General features: G+C 39.9%; 1 protein-coding gene across 4 annotated transcripts in view; it reads right to left on the bottom strand.

Moving 5' to 3' along the window:
- Window positions 1-15,125: 15,125 nt before the first annotated feature.
- The window catches only part of TUBD1 (tubulin, delta 1), a 26,306-nt gene continuing 23,888 nt past the window's right edge, over window positions 15,126-17,543 (bottom strand). For 2 of the 4 annotated variants that reach the window (XM_006832368.1, XM_006832366.1), the window contains 2 exons: window positions 16,512-16,695; window positions 15,126-15,292 (listed from right to left, as the gene is read on the bottom strand). In XM_006832368.1, coding sequence (XP_006832431.1) covers window positions 15,190-15,292; window positions 16,512-16,695 — 287 coding nt within the window. In that variant the 3' untranslated portion in view covers window positions 15,126-15,189. The remainder of the gene's footprint in view (window positions 15,293-16,511; window positions 16,696-17,543) is intronic. The other 2 variants (XM_006832369.1, XM_006832367.1) reach the window with 2 other exon arrangements.

The raw sequence follows: 17,543 nt of genomic DNA, 5'->3' as shown, positions 1-17,543 counted from the left end.
ATGCCATATTTGTTTCATGAAGTCCTACCTGAATGTCTGCTTGTTTTGCCTGTCGTCGTGACATCTCCATGGCTGTACCATCTTGTCGGGTAGCTTATCAGACTGATGTTGACTGTTGAATCTCATGGCAACAGCAGTCGATGGGCTGCCTGACATTTTGGTATCTTTCATCTGACCATCCATATCAAATGTTCTCATTTTTCAAACCTATTACCCACCATCCTGGTTTAAGATAAAAGGCTCTGATCCTCAAATCTTGTGGCACTTCGAGTACTTTATGTCATGATATTGTAGCAGTATGAAGAGAGGATTGTATGGAAAATTGGGGGAGTCTCCATGACTCCAGCTAAAGAAATAAAAACAAGTAACCTGTCTTTTCTGAAAGGACAAGTAAACCTGCCTTGTGGGTTTTGAAAAAGTTATTACTGCTTTCTTAGCAATCATCTATCCTCCCTCAAAGACTTTTTAGCAGTATGACTGTTATTTGGCCTGACTTGAAAAGCAGTATCTCTATGCTTTATTTTAAATAGATTCACATTAACAAATAGTGTTAGATTCCTGAAAATTCTCTGTTTAGTATAAGTTTCTAAGTCAGCTTCCATTTGTCATGATTCATCTTCACCTGCATATTAATTTGGTGTTTGTCTGAAGAAAGAAAAGGGAAAAGTAAATATGAATTATACTATTTTCATTATATCTTTGGGATTTATTTTGTTTTAGCATAGGGCATTTGAAAATGCCTTTCCTAAGTGTTCAATGCATTTGACTTACGATGATCATTTTATTTACTTTAAAAACAAATTATGAGCAGTTCTCCTTCATGTAAGTGTCCAGTTAAATGTTGAAATCCTCTCATTCTGGTTTTGATTTTGTTGTCGGTGTTCCATATCCCACAGATAATATGCCTAGTTAATCCCAGCTCGCTGACAGGTCAGAAAATTTGCAAATGGATGGTTTGAAATTTCTGCAAATAAAAAGGGCCTGGGAAGTCTTCAAATTTCCTCTCAACTTTGTACAAGTCTCACTGTGTGCCTTAAACGTCTACCATGTTTTGTCATGTCCCGCTCAGTGACCATCACACAGCAGTTTACATGCCCTTAAGCATTGAGAATCACCACCTTTAAATCAGTCAGTTAAACATGAAATGCACAATGCACAGTTTTTCCACTGCTTTCAGTATTCTGTGTTCATACCAAGCATTTCAGGGGTGAAACTGTTGTGGAAGAAAAGGATACTAATTTCATTTGGATAACCCCAGTCTCTTAAGAGACCAGAAACTGACAAAAGACAGGCAGTTTCTTAAATAAAGTAGTTCGTTATCTAAGCTCTTACACAAGGTCACTGTGTGTCCCAAAAGTGCTCCTCCAGGCTCTCTAGCTTTCACCAGACAGCATGAGCTTTTTCTGTTTCCACTAACCGTTCAATCCAACAAATTCTCATTGAGTACAAATAGTGCAGTAAACGAAATAAAACACTGGTTGCCCTCCGCTACTCTGGGACGAGGCACCCCTGGATGCTGTCAAGGGTTGATATGCTCACCTGCTAACCAAAGGTTGGCAGCTGAGGTCCATGCAGGGCCTTAACAGAAATAAGAGCCTTTGAATTCCCCGTGGAGCCAGTTTACTCCGGCACATGTGGGGTCACCGTAAGTCAAGTCAGCTATACCTGGTAGATTGCATTGTTGTTGCTGCTGTTAAGCGCCAGTGAGTCGGTTTCAACTCAATAGACAGACCCATATGTAAGGAACTCAGAGGTTCTCAACTTTTTAGTGTCAAAACGTTTTTTCAATAATTTGAAACCCATTTGCCTCCAGGTAAAATAGGGACTCCACTTAACAGTAACACCTGGACTGCTGACCTCAAGGTCAGTAGTTCAAACCCACCAGCTGCTTCTGGAAAACCCTATACAGGATTCCTGAGTCAGAACTAACCAGACAAGATTTAGCAATAGTAAAATTAAGATATATGAACAGTTGTTTTAAGGATTTAATCCAATAATGTAAAATCTTACAATGTTTACATTTTTTAATTCATCAAAGAGAGAATGTGATACACATGCTGATATGTCATATACCCATTCCCTAAACAACATTTATTGCTCTTAGCAGATGTCTTTGTTGGGGGTAGATACTTTCCAACATACTTGTGGTGGTGTTGCTAAATGTCAAGTCTGTTCCAACCCTGTATAGGGTTTCCAAGGAGCAGCTGGTGAGCTTGAACTGCCGACCTTGCAGTTCAAACTGACTGCAGTCCAGTGCATTAACCCGCAGCAGCACACCAGGACAACAACAGACTTGTAGGCAAGTGAAAAAGAACATTTTACTAAGTTAGAACAAGGGAAGTAATAGAAACATATTAATGAATTAATGACTTGGTTAATAAAACCAAAACCTTTAAAATTTCACGGCGCTTAGTCAAGACAAGTACCAGGCACAAACACAAAATGATTGATGATTGCTTTCTAAGCCTTACCTTGCAATGTTGGCATTTTCTCATTTTCATTAAAAAGAGTGCTGTATTAGTAAAGAATATTAGCTTTTAGTACCATGTTAGAAAAGCCACATTTATAATATCCAGTAAGATTTGTTAGATATTTGGTTTTAACAAAAAAATTCTTTTTCTTTAGATGGTATGCAAGATCTAACTCAGTTTACCTGAAAGTCTCATTCCTATTAGAAAATAAACATAAAACAATGGTTCATTTTACTTATAGTTTATTTTTTTAATTTATGGGTTCACAAAAATTAAAAATACGAAAGCAGTTTAATAGCAATTTTTTGAAAGCCAGGTAAACATCCCATCCGTCTCTAACCGGCATTGGCATTGATCAGAGCTTTCGTGGTATTTACAAAACATGGTGGATGAGATTCTGCACAGCACTTGTATATGAAAAAAATTTTTTTTTTTTTTTTTGGTTCCTTTATTCCCAATGATGAAGGGGAAAGCACACAATGTACTTAAAACTCTAGAAGCAACTGAAGAGTCATTTGTGTCTGATAGACTTGGGTTTGGATTCCTGTCCCTCCCTCCACAAATCCAAGTGCACCTGAAGTAATGGGTGTGCCTTGGGGGTGAGACCGAGAATTGCAGCAAATGACCTACACATATTTGCATATTTAACCAGTACTCTTAAAGGGATTATACAAAAACCTGTTCTGGACAGCTGCTTACTTCCTTTAAAACTGCATGAGGATAAACCAGGTGCCAACGGGTGCTCATTCTCTTTGACCTACTAGCCTTGCAGTTTGCTTTGTGGATGCTGATAGAAAATTAAAAGGTGAAAATTGGTTTAGGTGACCCCCACTCTTTACCCAGCCAACATGGAATCAGTTGAAATGCTAACTCTGTAGTCAGGGGATTGGTCCAAATGATGGCCCAGAGAGAGTGAGTTCCTCGCAAGTGACTGGCTGGCTCTATAGGAACAGACATGAAAGGCAGCTTAGGTTTGTCAGCCAAGTCCACAAATATGTGGCTTTTCAAACATTGGACATTGTCTCTTCATTTAAAATAAGCTTCAAAAATGCAAGTTTTTTCTTCGTGATTCTCTTTGTTTCTTCGTGTCAGCAGCAGTTGCTGCTCTAACTTAGGAAGCCTAGAAGTAGGTTTGGGAAATTTGGCATATTTGGGACACACTTCAGAGAGGGTGTGACTGAATTGCGTTGTTGGGGAAGGAAGAGGAGGAGGATTTTACACTGTAGGGTTTGTGTGGAAATCCCCTTCAGGGCTAATCAGTCCAGGTGTCCAATCTATTTGTTAACCATTTCCAAATGACTCAGGGGAGATAGGGAATTCCTGGACATGTTCCCGCTCTAGTTTTACATCTTAGGCTCTATTTGCATCGGAAACCACATTCCTGCAGTCTTGGGGGGCTAGTTTCTGGCTTATTGTGGGCATCTTTAGTTTTTAAGAGGGAACCCTGAACTTTTCATCTAAGCCAATAGATCTAACCATCTCCTTTTAAGGTTTCCACCCAGAACCCTTGGAGAAACAGCCTTGCTATTTACGTTCAACCCTACCCCTAATGTGGGATTTCACTTTTGACTGACACAGGCTGACAGCATTGTGTTCTGATCTTTCCAGTGGAAAAAGGTAGTTTAGGAAGATGAGGTAGTTAAACCTTGGAGAAAAGGGAGGGTTCTGTCTTTCTATGACGGAGGGAACAACCATTGAGATGGCTGTCCCCTTCTTTGTCCCCTTACTGTATTGAAAGCAAACAGCAGCTCAGGTTCACTCTTGGCAGTGGTGTTGGTGTCTGGTTCACTCAGTGCAAGAGAACCGTGGTGCCCTCAGCCTCTGCATGAGTTAACAGATGGAGGCCCAAGAATCACTGAAGCGGCTCTTCTCTGCCTTTCTGTTGGTAGTGTACCTCTCACCCTCTTGGCAGTCATTTTCATTGAGTGGAAGGTACTCACAGAGGAGCCAGACTTTCTCTAACTGACTAAACATTGTTTTGGCTTCATAAAGCCGGTTGTACCAGCCCCTCCCCAGGCCTTTGTCCCCTTCATGGTGTGTTTGTACATCACCACACTATGCCCGCAATCAAGATTAATGCCCAGGAACTTTTCTAATGTACTCTGAACCAGGAAGCACAGTGGATTACTGTAACTTTGATAACTGCTTTGTACCAGGCACTGTATTGTTTCACATGTAGTTTATTAAATCCTGACAATAGCCCCTTGAAGAATCTGAGGCAGAGGTCACACAGCTAGGAAGTTGCAGAACAGGGACTCAAACCTATGCATTATGACTCAATCACTCTGTTCTGCAGAAATCCACGTTTTAGAGTACTTGTTTCATTTTGTGATCACAGGTGGAGCACGGAAAAGAAACTTGGTGGAAAATCAAGGCCACAGCCTACAAGGTTTTGCCATGTAAAATAGGTGAACAGCCTTTGTGCCTCCCTGTAACCCAAGGTTGGGAAAGCCAGCTTCATTCTTAGCCTTCCTGTGTGGGCAGGTTCCCAAAGTGCTTGGTGTGTGCTGTAATTATGATTACAAAGCAATTTCTATTTGTACAATCCTTTCTTTCTTTTTCAAAGCACTTTCACATCTTGAATGTTATTTGATCTTTCATAACACCCCTGTGAAATAATTAGGACCAGTAGCAGCATTAACCACATTAAAAAAAACAAAAAAACTGCTTTGATTTTTTTTTTTTTTAATGTTGTACTGTGAATTATGGGTTGGTTTACATGAGAATATTAGCTTTACATTCATCCTATGTTTCATTGCCATGGTTACAATCCCCTCCATGAATCATCAACCAACCAAAGGCTATACCCTGCAAGCCTGTCCCCCCTCCCCCAGTCATCAGCACACTGCCCTTCTCCCTCTCTGGATTGACTCACTTTTTAAGTTTAAAGTCCTGAAGGAAAGAAGCAAAGTTGTTGATAAATGATCTCCAGGAGTCTAGTTAGGGCCATTAGGCATATATGCAGATTATTATAAAATAGCATGAGGTGGATGCCATAGAAATAAACTAAAAAGAGAGACTTGCTGATAAGGTTCAGTAAACAGTTCTTAACCTGTGGCATTTGAATTGCGTGGTAAAAGGTAGTATAGCTGGGGAGTACAGTTGGGGAGCTTTGTGTATGATATCTACTCCACCTCAGTGATTCTAGTGATGGACCATCTGCCCTTTAGGGCTTCCTTGACTGAATCTTCATGGAAGCAGATGGCCAGGCCTTTTCTTGCACAGAGCCACTAGGTGTGTTCAAACTGACAGCTTTTGGGTTAGCTTTTAGTGCTTAGTCAGTTGCACCACTAGGTCTTCTTTAGGTAGGATATCTGGAAGGTAAGCAAGATCAATCAGGAGTCTTGCCATGTAAACTTGGTTCTTCCACCTACCTTTTCTGTTATTCTTTGCCTCCTTTTCTTTTTGTTGTTATTAAGTGCCATCAAGTCGATTCCGACCCATAGCAACCATGTATAGGGTTTCCAAGGAGCAGCTGGTGAGCTTGAACCCACCGACCTTGCAGTTCAAACGGCTTTGCAGTCTGACGCAGTAACCCACAGCGCCACGTCAGGTACCTACATAATTGATGGAGTCCTGGTATGGCACTGTAGGATAAGCACTGGACTGTGAACCACAAGGATGGCAGTTCAAATCCACCAGCCGTTCAGAAACCCTTTACAGGGTCACTGTGAATCCAAACCAACTCAATAGCATAATTTATAACTAGTTTGCATGTTTGTTTTTTGTCAGTTTCCTCCACTAGAGGGCAAGAACTGTTGTGCTCTCTCCACCATATGCCCAGAGCTAAGGCAGACCTGGCATTTGATAGGCTCACAGCAAGTGTCCAGTGAAACAGCAATGGGAATGCAGAGACAGGCAGGAGAAGCTACCTAAGAAGAGCCCAGGTCATTAGGCAGGTTGGGATAAAGGTGGGGAAAGAACCCTGAGAAGACAGTGTTGTCAATCACCAAGCCAGGAATATGGGAGGAGCAAATTTGAGGTAGAGAAACAATTCTGTTTGGAGTATCTGAAGGGAAGATACCAGTAAACTGGCGGGACCTACAGTAGGTCTAGATGTCAGGTTTCCCAGTTCCTAGTGAATGTACCGTCCATTGGACCACTCTGACTTCCTCCCACCGGTGACTAAACTTTTTCAGATACTTCTCTGGAGTAAAATGTCTGCTGTACTTTCCCGTAAGTGATGATCTAAGCCTTAGCTTGTTATGTAGCATTGTTCTTGAAGAGATGGCATTGTGACTGAACCTTGGGGTCAGAGGAAGCTGTTTTTATATCTCTCTCTCCAGTTGTATCCTGTTGGCTTAACCATTGGCTCTTCCCTAGGGAAACTGGGAAGATGGTAATTCCTGGAAAAACTATCTGTCTTTATAAGGAGAAAAGTTTGGCAATGTCATTTCCTGTATGTTTCCACTGGAGTCCAGGATTCCAGTAGTGCTGGCCTGGACAACAGTGGCAGTCACCTAGAACCTAGATGCCACAAATTCCCAAGTTAATATTATGGCATCCTCCCGGATGCCTCTGCCAAGCCAAAAGGCAGAATCAAGGCTTCATTACACCTCCAGAGCATGTGGTCAAGGCGGCTTTCCATTTGGCTGCTTTAGTCCTGGGGTTGACATGTTTCAGTAAATAAGTTATTACGTATTGAAGTTGGCTGTGTAGGAGCCCTGAGTAAATGACATATGACCTCAATGACACCACTCTCCTGGAATACCAGGGTTCGGAATGAGAGATTGGTGTAACCTTGTGGTGGAGAAATCCTGAGTATTCCATGTTCGGGTGGATGTGTAGTTCTCAAAGCCTGGGGAGATTTGGGTGTCACTTGATGGAATTCAAACGTTCTTAGATCCTATCTGGTGAAATTACTCATATGTGCTTTACATGATTTCAGAAGGAAAAACTGTGGGGAGGGGAACTGAAAATAATGCTTTTAGGATAATGCAGCAATCAAAGAAATGTCTGATGTGTTCTGCATTTTCTTCAAATGTGATGTGAAGAGTCCATTTGACCATAAAAGACATCCCTGTTCTCTTGAGGAAGAAGTAAACAGCTCTTCCATACAGAAAAGTTTTAATTTATATACACTTTATACACACTTCTTTCAGACTGGAGTAGGCTATGTTCCTTAGAAGAACACTTACAGGAAACAATACTTTCCCTTCTTCCTCTGCCTCAACCTGAATTTACAGTTCCTGTACTCTATTTATGTGGTGACAAGTCCCTGGGTGGCACAAATGGTCAAACCTGGGAACACTAACAACACAGATGCACCTGATGTTACATGCCATTGACTTGGCTCCAACTCACAGCGACCCTTTGTACAACAGAACAAACACTGCCCAGTTCGGCTACCACTGGCCAATCCATTTGGCTTGGAGTCTTCCTCTTTTGCACTGACCTTCCACTTTATCAAGCATGCTTTCCTTCTCCAGGGGCTGGTCCATCCTGGTACTATGTCCTAAGTATGAGAGATGAAATCTTGCCATCCAGGCTTCTAAGAAGCATTCTGGCTGTACTGTTCCCAACACAGATTTATTTGTTGTTCTGGTGGTCCATAATACTTTCAGTGCTCTTCAGCACCGGAACTCAAATGCACCCATTTCTTCTATGGAAGACCTCAGGTGTAAGACCTGCCAATATGCTTCTGAAAAGTCAAAGCCTTGGGAGCCACATGGAGCAGCTCCACTCCACACACACATGATTACCAGGAGCTAGACTGGGCTCACAGCTACCAGCACTATTTATGTGATGTGATGGTTTATAGGACAAACACAAAATCCTTCCACCCCTACCTCCTGATTAATCATTTCACTTATTCCTACAGATGGTTTCCCAGTGTTAACAACATCCTTTAAAAAATGGTTTATTTTATAGTTATCATGTGCTTTAAAAGCACACGATCCTTAAGAAAAAAATACAAGCAAAAGAAATGTGTTCTTAGGTGCTGTTGAATTGGCTCCAACTCATAGTAACGTGATCTCCACAGAGCACTGCGCTGCCAGCTCCTCGGCCATCTTCACTGACATTGCTATGTTGGAGCCCACTGCTGCAGCCACAGTGTAAGTTCATCTCATTGAAGGTCTAACTCTTCTTTGCTGACTCTCTACATTAACAACCTGCAATATGCAGATGATACAACCTTGCTTGCTGAAAGTGAAGAGGGCTTAAAACATTTACTGATGAAGATCAAAGAGCACAGTATGGATTACATCTCAATGTAAAGAAAACAAAAATCCTTACCACTGGACCAATAAACAGCATTCTTATCAACGGAGAAAAGATTGAAGTTCTCAGGGACTTCATTCTTCTTGGATCAACCATCAACACTCATGGAAGCAGCAGTCAAGTGATCAAACAACGTATTGCATTAGGCAAATCTGCTGCACAAGACCTTTTTAAAGTGTTGAAGAGCAAAGATGTCAGCTTGAGGACTAAGGTGCACCTGACCCAAGCCATGGTATTTTCAATCACCTCATATGCATGCAAAAGCTGGACAGTGAATGCGGAAGCCCGTAGAAGAATGATGCTTTTGAGTTATGGTGTTGGAGGAGAATATTGAAAGTGCCATGGGCTACCAAAAGAACCAATAGATCCATTTTGGAAGAAGTGCAGCCAGAGTGCTCCTTGGAGGCAAAGATGGCCAAACTTCATCTTTCATACTTCGGACATATTGTCAGAAGGGACCAGTCACTGGAGACGGACATTATGTTTGGTAAGGTGGAGGGTCAGAGAAAAAGAGGAAGAACCCCAATGAGATGGATTGGCCAAGTGGCAGTGTCGATGGACTCAAGCGTGGCAACAGTAGTGAGGTTGGCTCAGGATCGGGCAGTATTTCGTTCTGCTGTGCATAAGGTCACTATGGGTCAGTACCAACTCGATGGCACCTAACAACAACAACAACAACATTTCCCCAGGGACTGTCCGCTCCTGATACCATGTCTAAAGTACTTGAGACGAAGTTTTACCATCCTTTCTTCTAAGGATCATTCTGACTATACTTCTTACAAAGATCTGTTAATTCTCTGAAAGCTTATGGTATATTTAATGTTCTTGGCCAACACCATAATTCGAGTCTATTATTCTTCAGTATTTCTTGTTCAATGTCCAGCATGTGAGGTGATTGAAAATGGTATGGCTTGGGTAAGATGCATGTTAGTCCTCAATCTTTGCTTTTTAACACACTAAAGAGAGATATTGCAATAGATTTTCCCAATGCAATACATCACTTGATTTCTTGACTACTGCTTCCATGAATGTTGATTGTGGATCCAAATAAAAAGAATTCCTTGACAATTGCCATGTTTTCTTCATTTATCATGATGATGCTTATTGGTTCAGTTGTGAGGATATTTGTTCTCTTTATGTTGAGGTGTTATCATTACTGAAGGCTGTCGTCTTTGATCTTCATTAGTAAGTGCTTCAACTGTCTTGGCTTTCAAGAAGCAAAGTTGTGTCATCTGCATATTGTAAGTTGTTAATGGTTCTTCCTCCAGCCCTGATGTGCTGTTCTTCATATAGTTCAGCTTCTCAAATTATTTGTTCACAAACAGATTGAATAAGCAAAACCCTGACACACACCTTTCCTGTTTCAATGACTGTCTCTTGGCCTATGTACATGTTCAGCATAAGCACAAGTAAGTGTTCTGGAATGGAGCACAACTAAGCTTCCTGCATAGTTCAATATTTTGTCCATAGACTCCTTCAATATTACAACTTTCAGTAATTTTGTCTTGAAGAGTGCCAAGTATGTTCTTCCGTCTGATTTTCTAACTCCAGGTTTATACAAATTTCATTATAATACTTTGTCTTCCTGAGCCACACTTCGAAATCTTATGTTCAGCTCTCAAACTTTATCATTTTTCCTGTTCACATCATTTAGGTGCTCTACGTTCAAAAGCATGTTTCAGAGTCTTTTCTGACACCTATTTTGGAGTTTGTAGCAAATGGTGAACTCCTTGAGGACAGGGACCAGGTTTGACTAATTTTTTTTTTTTTTTCCTCCCTGCCCCGCACAATGCTTTGCCTTGCAAGTGTTCAAGTAAAGTTTGTTGAATTAAGCTCACATCCATTTTCATAAGGAGCTCTGGTAGCGTAGTGGCTACGAATCGGGCTGCGAACCTTAAGGTCAGCAGTTTGAAACTACCAGCCGCTCCGCGGGAGAAAGATGAGGCTTTCTACTCCCGTAAAGATTTACACCCTCGGAAACCCTGTACAGGGTCGCTATGGGTCGGAACCGACTCGATGGCACTTAACAACAACAACAACAACAGCATGAATTGAGTGTAATTTAAAGCAAACTAAAAACCAAACCCAGTGCCATCAAGTCAATTGTAAATTTCTAAAGAAAAGGGCCCCCTTTCTTCAGAAAGGAAGCTCCCATCTTGTGCTTACTATCATGTTCCTATAACCACACATCTGATACAGACAAGCTTTGTTCAACACCAGTTTCTACAATTCCCAGGAGGACTTGGCTCCTGAAATGTCCAAAATAGTTCTGTTCAGCAGAAAGCCACAAATCTAAGAAATTTAGCAGTTCCCTCTTAAAGGTCAAATGAACTTGAACAATTAGCAAAGTGAACTTAAATATAATTTAACCTAATATCCAAAATATAATTTCAATCTGCAATCTATGCAAAAACAACATACTGTTGACTGATTTTAATTATTTTGTTCATACTCAATCTTTAAAATCAATGTGTATTTTGCACATAGATCTCATCTCAGTTTTGAGTAGCCACATTTCATAAATGCTCAATAGCCACCTGTGGCTAACTGCTACCTCACTGGACAGCAAAGGGAAAGAAACTTTGTGTACTCACTGTATAAACAATTAAATTCAAGTAGAACAAGAGAGCCATAACAGTATCCATCATATTGACACTGGCAAGAAAGAGAAATTCATGTGGCATATAATTTAGCTTATTGTTTCTTTTTAAGCTAGTCTTAGAGTTTTCATCCTTAGGTAAAATCCGTAATTTAGAAACCAAGGCCTTTTCTGAAATCTTTGTAAGTTGCTTGGAACAACTTCAGTTCCCCTACTTTGCTTTGCTTTTCTTGCTTTCTGAGCTCCCTAGAGTCTACATGATTGGGACTTTATTTCCTCCTTTTCCAGAATGTAGATGCAATATTGTCTTCTACAATGATCCAACACTGTGCTTCCCAGAAACCTGAAATATTTGCATTGCTTAACTTCTTGTGCAAGTATCCCTGCTTGTGGAAATGGGATTCCATCTATAAATATGGCTGACAATGCAGAGTCTGAGATAGTTCAGTGTGTAGGAGCAAGAAATTATTCAGCTAAAAATGTAAAGCCAGATTTTTCCCGCACACATTCCTAAAATTTAAAGGAAAAAAATGTGACTGATACAGATGAGCAAATATTTCTTAAAAAAAATAACATTGTTTATCAAAAACGACAAGTTAGTGGCTAAAGCCATATTTGGTAGGTCAGTGGCAGACTAAGCAAGGAACTGACCGCCAAGTCTTGGACTCATGGGGAGATAAGAGCAGGATGAGAACACATGGAGCATGTTTTAAAACAAAATTTTGGGCAGAAATTCAAGTATATAAACATGGTGGTCAGGAGAAAAATCACTGGTATATATACTGCAAAATAAAGTCTACAGAGGAAGTAAGGAGATGTTTCAGACAAATTTGAAGCCAAGATTAGAGCTCTCAATTGAATTATTTTTCTTGGACTGTGCACCTAGTAGTTATAAACACTCAACCTCAAAGTCGATTTTGAACTGCAAGGTCAGTGGTTCAAACTCACCAGCCGCTCCTCGGAAAGCCTATACCGCGTCGCTATGGGTCAGAACTGACTCTACAACACTTAACAACAACATTCTTTGCTGTAAAAAAAAGTTGAACACGGATATAGACAATTTAAGCAATAATAAAGAAGCCAGAGTTGTAGCATCAGCTATTGAAAGAAACTTAAATACATGTAAGCGTCTTCATTTAGACTATCTGGTGTGTTAAGTGTTGCCAAGTTGGTTCCGACTCACAATGACCTGAGGTAGAGTTTCTGAGGAGCGGCTGGTATTTTGAACTGCCAACCTTGCAGTTAGCAGTCTGAAGCTTATCTTACAGCGCCATATCAGGACTTCAGACTATCTGTTTTTATTCCTATATCTAGAACACTTTGCTCAGTGCCTGGTATATACGCACTGTGGACATTGAACAGAAATTGGATGAATGAATGAAATGGTTGAAGACTGAATTGCTGGTACACTTGGTGAATCTTAAGTGAAATGTTAAAGAAAGATCTTGCAGATTGACGGCTAACGGAAGGAAAAGTTCAAAGCTATTAGAAGGAATCAATAAGAAACAGTCTACAGATTTAAGAACTCTTGAGAAAGCACATATAGGAACCATCTGAAAAAAATAAAGGGGGCTGGGATGTGCAGGGCGAGGGCAGTTTAAAAAAAAAACCTTCTAACTTAGAAGCAGTGTGAGTTCGCACTGCACTCGCTGCTACAGAGGAGAATTCTGTATCGGGGTGACCCAGTGATAGCATAGTGTGCCTATTACTAAACAATTGAAGAAACTCTCAAAATCATCTGGATCTCTCACCCAGAAACTTACTCTTCTATGTTGTCTTGGCCAATTAGCCATTTTCTCCAAAGTAGATTCCCAAAGCCACCCCGTATCTTGAAGCTTTGGTATTAGCTTCCTTAATGAAATTACTACTCTAATAGCAAAAAGTTTACATTATGTAAAAATTTGAAACAAGTTTAGAAATACTTAGATATTACACAAATCCTATAATGCATCTGTCGATTGTAATAAGGGATCAAATTTCCCTAATTGAACAGACCAAGTGCTCTGTCTAAACTGAGGTTCATGTTGATCTGCAGCTGATTCCAAGAGCTAGTTGCCAACTTAGACATACTTGTTCCCAGTGTTGCCTCTTGAATCTCCTCAAACAACTTTCTTCAAGCTAGCCTTCTAGTAAGGTTCCTCAGAATCACTCCTCTGGAGGGAATTTAGTTACAGATCTTCATTTACATGGGGTTTGGTCTGGGTACTTGTTTCTTGGGATCTCTTCAGTGCGAAACAATGACTTTGTTTTGTAAAATTATGATCTAATTATTTTCAAGTATACTGGGTTAACAAAATGCAGCGATGGGGTGTGCCTTTTAGCAGCTGAACAGACCACTTTTTGCATTCCTTAGAAATAAGATACGATTCAGTATTTTAATCATAGCAACAGTTGATAAGAAAAACAGCAAAAAGGTAATCATTTCCATATGGAATGAAAAAGAAACCAATGAAGTTGTGAACTATCATTTTTCCATATAAACATAAGTCACTTCTGACAGATTTGGCAGAAAGCGCAAATGTTCCTATGTGTTTCCCATTTTACATTTGTTAATACGTTACATGTGATGTGTTTTACTGAAAAACATTATCCCCCCTCAAACACAGTTGCCAGTTTCCATGTGTGACTTGCCCATTGAGTCAAGCCCACATCTATTAATCAAGCACTAAGCTTCTTTGATGATTTCTCAACTCAGTGAAATTTGGGTGAAAGCTCTCTCCTCTTTACTGCAGAGTATATAGACATGTTCCAAATCAGCTAAACACCTCCAACTCATTTTAAAGCAGTAGTTTAATAAAATCAATTTCTGCTCTGGCATTCCAAAATCTAAAAGAAAACTTGTCCCAATTTTCTGATACCCAGAAAATTAAATTTTAGCTGTGTTTGTATTTAAGCACGATATACATTTATTATCAAAATCCTGACATTTATTTTTAAATAGCTGCTTACAGGAAAAAATCTTACTGATAGATTAAAATATTCATGTTCATGCTTTAGTATTTGACAACAGCTCCCTCTTGTGGCTCAAAATACTCACTTTGAAAATGAATCTATTTAAGTGGTGGTGGTGGTAGTGGTTGTGTGCCTGGAGTCGTTTCCGACTCATGGTGACCCAGTACGGGGTTTCCGAGGCTGAGAAGTGAAAATCCTTTGGTTAAAATTTTGCTGTGACAATTTACCTCATACTTTTTTTCAGAGCAGTGAGAGAAGATTTAGGAACATGAGGATAAAATAAAACATCCTTTTTTCTTGGATAGTTACAGGGTCTCATCATCTCGACAAAATGTTTCTGATATTCTTTATATTGTCATGAAGTACTTTTGAATCGCTTCCAACTCATAAATGACCGTGTACAGGATTTCTAAGACTTTAAATCTTCACAGGAGCATAAAGCCTCATCTTTCTCCTATGGAGTGTTTAGCAGGCTTGAACCGTCAACCTTGTGGTTCACAGTCCAGTGTTTATCATATGGAGCCATCATATGCATGCTCCCAGTATGAATCAGGCTGCCAACCTGCAAGGTCAGCAGTTCAAAACTACCAGCTGTTCCGTGGGAGAAAGATGAGGCTTTCTACTCCCGTAGATTTACAGCCTCAGAAACCCTGTACGGGGTCGCTATGAGTCAGAACTACCTCCACAGTACTTAACAACAACAACAGTGGTGTTTTTTGTGGAGTATTTTTTTTTTTTTTTTTTCCTTAGAAATTAAACTTAAGTAAAAGATGTTTTCATGGAAAACAAGCTACTCTCCAACTAAAAAATTTTCCTCATTTTCTCTGACTATAGTATGCAAAATGAACTCAGCATTCTATTTTGTTACTTTAATATATATGAGTTTTTAAACCTTACAGAAACAGTATTGAAAATGTCTTAGTCCAAAAACACTTTTGTTCAAGATCAGAGGTTACAGTAACTAGCAATAACCTGCTCTAACAGTGAGAAGCTGTCCAAAAAGTCCTCTTCTTCAATTCCAAATTTTGTATACTGATAAACATAGGCTCTAGTGAAAAAAACAAAAACAAACAGGAAATGTAAAATAAAAATCTCAACTGAATGAATAACTTACAATCCAACAATAAGTAGCCCTTTTCCAGCTCATGAACACTGCTGAATCCCTTAAGAGTCTTGTATCTGCTTCACTGTTTACTCCAAAGATTAGCAAATTTTCAAAGCTTGTCACGCTTCCTACCCGCCTTTAGTGTTCGGGAGGCACACAGGGAAAAGAAGCATATTCAGATTCGTAAAGCCTACACATATCGGGTTCAATGTCAACTCAAAAGGATGACAGAAAAATTGTCTTAAGGCCTGGAACAGCACTTTGAAAACATATCGATCCAATTCTAGGAATATAGTGAAGACTCTCACGTGCTTTTTGGACAATATTTAACTGGTAAATGTCAGGATGGCTCTTTCAGTAATTTCTTTCCACAAAAAAATGTTTTTCTACTAGTAGTAGAATTGATTAAATGAGGCAGGAGAAATCAAGTTTAGGGCAGATATGAATTAAAATGCTGTCCTAAGGGCTGCTGCTAGCATTTACTGAGTAGGGGGAGCAGCTGCCCGCCAGCGGGATGGATGCGTGCAGGATGGCGGGGTCCTTGGGAATCTAGTCATGGTGGTATAGGTCAAGAAACCCAACAGAATGCTTCTTAGAATCAAATGGAGTTGAACTTCCCAGATTTCTTACTGAGCAAGACCAGCAGCAATTCCACTCTTCCAAGGATCTTATTTTGTAAAACTATCTTACTGTCCCTACCTTATAATGAAATTTCTGCTTTAATGTCATTTGGCTTAGAAACTATTCATTAAGCAATACTGATAAACTACAAAAATACTAATATAATAATCAGTAATAATAATGCCAAGCAATTATCAAGCATTAACAAGTCAAGTACTATGTTGTTGTAAAGTACCATCAAGTCGGTCCTGACTGATAGTGACCTTATATAGGGTTTCCGATGAGCGGCTGGTAAATTTGAACCGAACCTGCAGTCCAGCGCATGATCCCACAGTGCCATTTCCTCTCATTTAATTCCACCACATAGTCCTGTAGTTAGGACCCAGTGTACAGAGAAGGAAATGTGGCCTAAGTAATATGCCAAAGGATTTATACCAGTAAAGTGGGGACTGTGCTTACTCCAGACCCTGCATCATGTTTAACTCACTGCTCCATTGTCTGCCTAAGCTTAGAACAGTTTGTAGACTGATACGGTACTTACTTTGAAGCAAACATGTTCCACGCTTTGCCCACAATTGTATCAAGTGGTTTTACTAAGAACTGGCTATTGCTGACCAATGTGGCAGACTTCTCATATTTGTTGAAGGCTCGCTGAGTTTTCCACATACTGAAAGCATCAGCAGGCTTTAACCAGGTAGTATATAGAGCTGGATCTCGAAATCCCCCTATGGCAAAAAGCATTGTAAATCATTCGTTAGATCATAAATTATTAATTTTGAAAATAATAAACACATTTTCTTGTCCATAGCATCAAAAATCTCCTTTTGTTTTGTCTTTTAAAACTAACTTTATATTGTTTTGGGGGTTAATGATCTATGTTCACAGAGGAGAAATCATAATTCACGCCATTCAGAAAACTGTATTCAGAAGATATTTTAAAAGCTACCTGAACTGCTGAAATACCACCACCCAGAGATGACCACTGTAGACATTTTTATTGATCTTCTTTGTGTGTATAATTTTACATACTTGCTCTTTTTTAATGTGCATTTTCATTCACTGATAGGTTGTGAACGTTTTTCTATGTCAACAAATTTTGTTGTTAAGTGCCGCTGAGTCAGTTCCGATTCACTGTGACTCTGCACAGGGTTTCTGAGGAGTAGTTGGTGGATCTGAACTGCCAACCTTGTGGTTCACAGTCCTGATGGACCCTACAGTGCCACAACTCTTTAAATGTACCATATATAAATATACCATACTTTACTGAAAAAGTTTCCTACATTTGGATATCTAAGTTGTTTCCACCTTTTGGCAACTATGAATTTCAGTGTTGCAATGAGCATGGTGTGCATGTGTCTGTGTCGCTACTTTCCAGCCTCTCTGCTATATACCTAGGAGTGAAATTCCTGGATCATACGGTAGTTCTGTGTTTAACATCACAGTCTCTATGCTGTGTACCTAGGAGTGAAACTCCTGAGTCATACGGTAGTTCTGTGTTTAACATCCCAGTCTCTATGCTGTGTACCTAGGAGTGAAATTCCTGGATCATACGGTAGTTCTGTGTTTAACATCC

Source organism: Chrysochloris asiatica, unplaced genomic scaffold (assembly GCF_000296735.1).
Source record: "Chrysochloris asiatica unplaced genomic scaffold, ChrAsi1.0 scaffold00007, whole genome shotgun sequence".
Taxonomy (NCBI): domain Eukaryota; kingdom Metazoa; phylum Chordata; class Mammalia; order Afrosoricida; family Chrysochloridae; genus Chrysochloris; species Chrysochloris asiatica.
The sequence above is the reverse complement of the archived record's forward strand: the minus strand, read 5'-3'. Positions and strand labels throughout refer to the sequence as shown.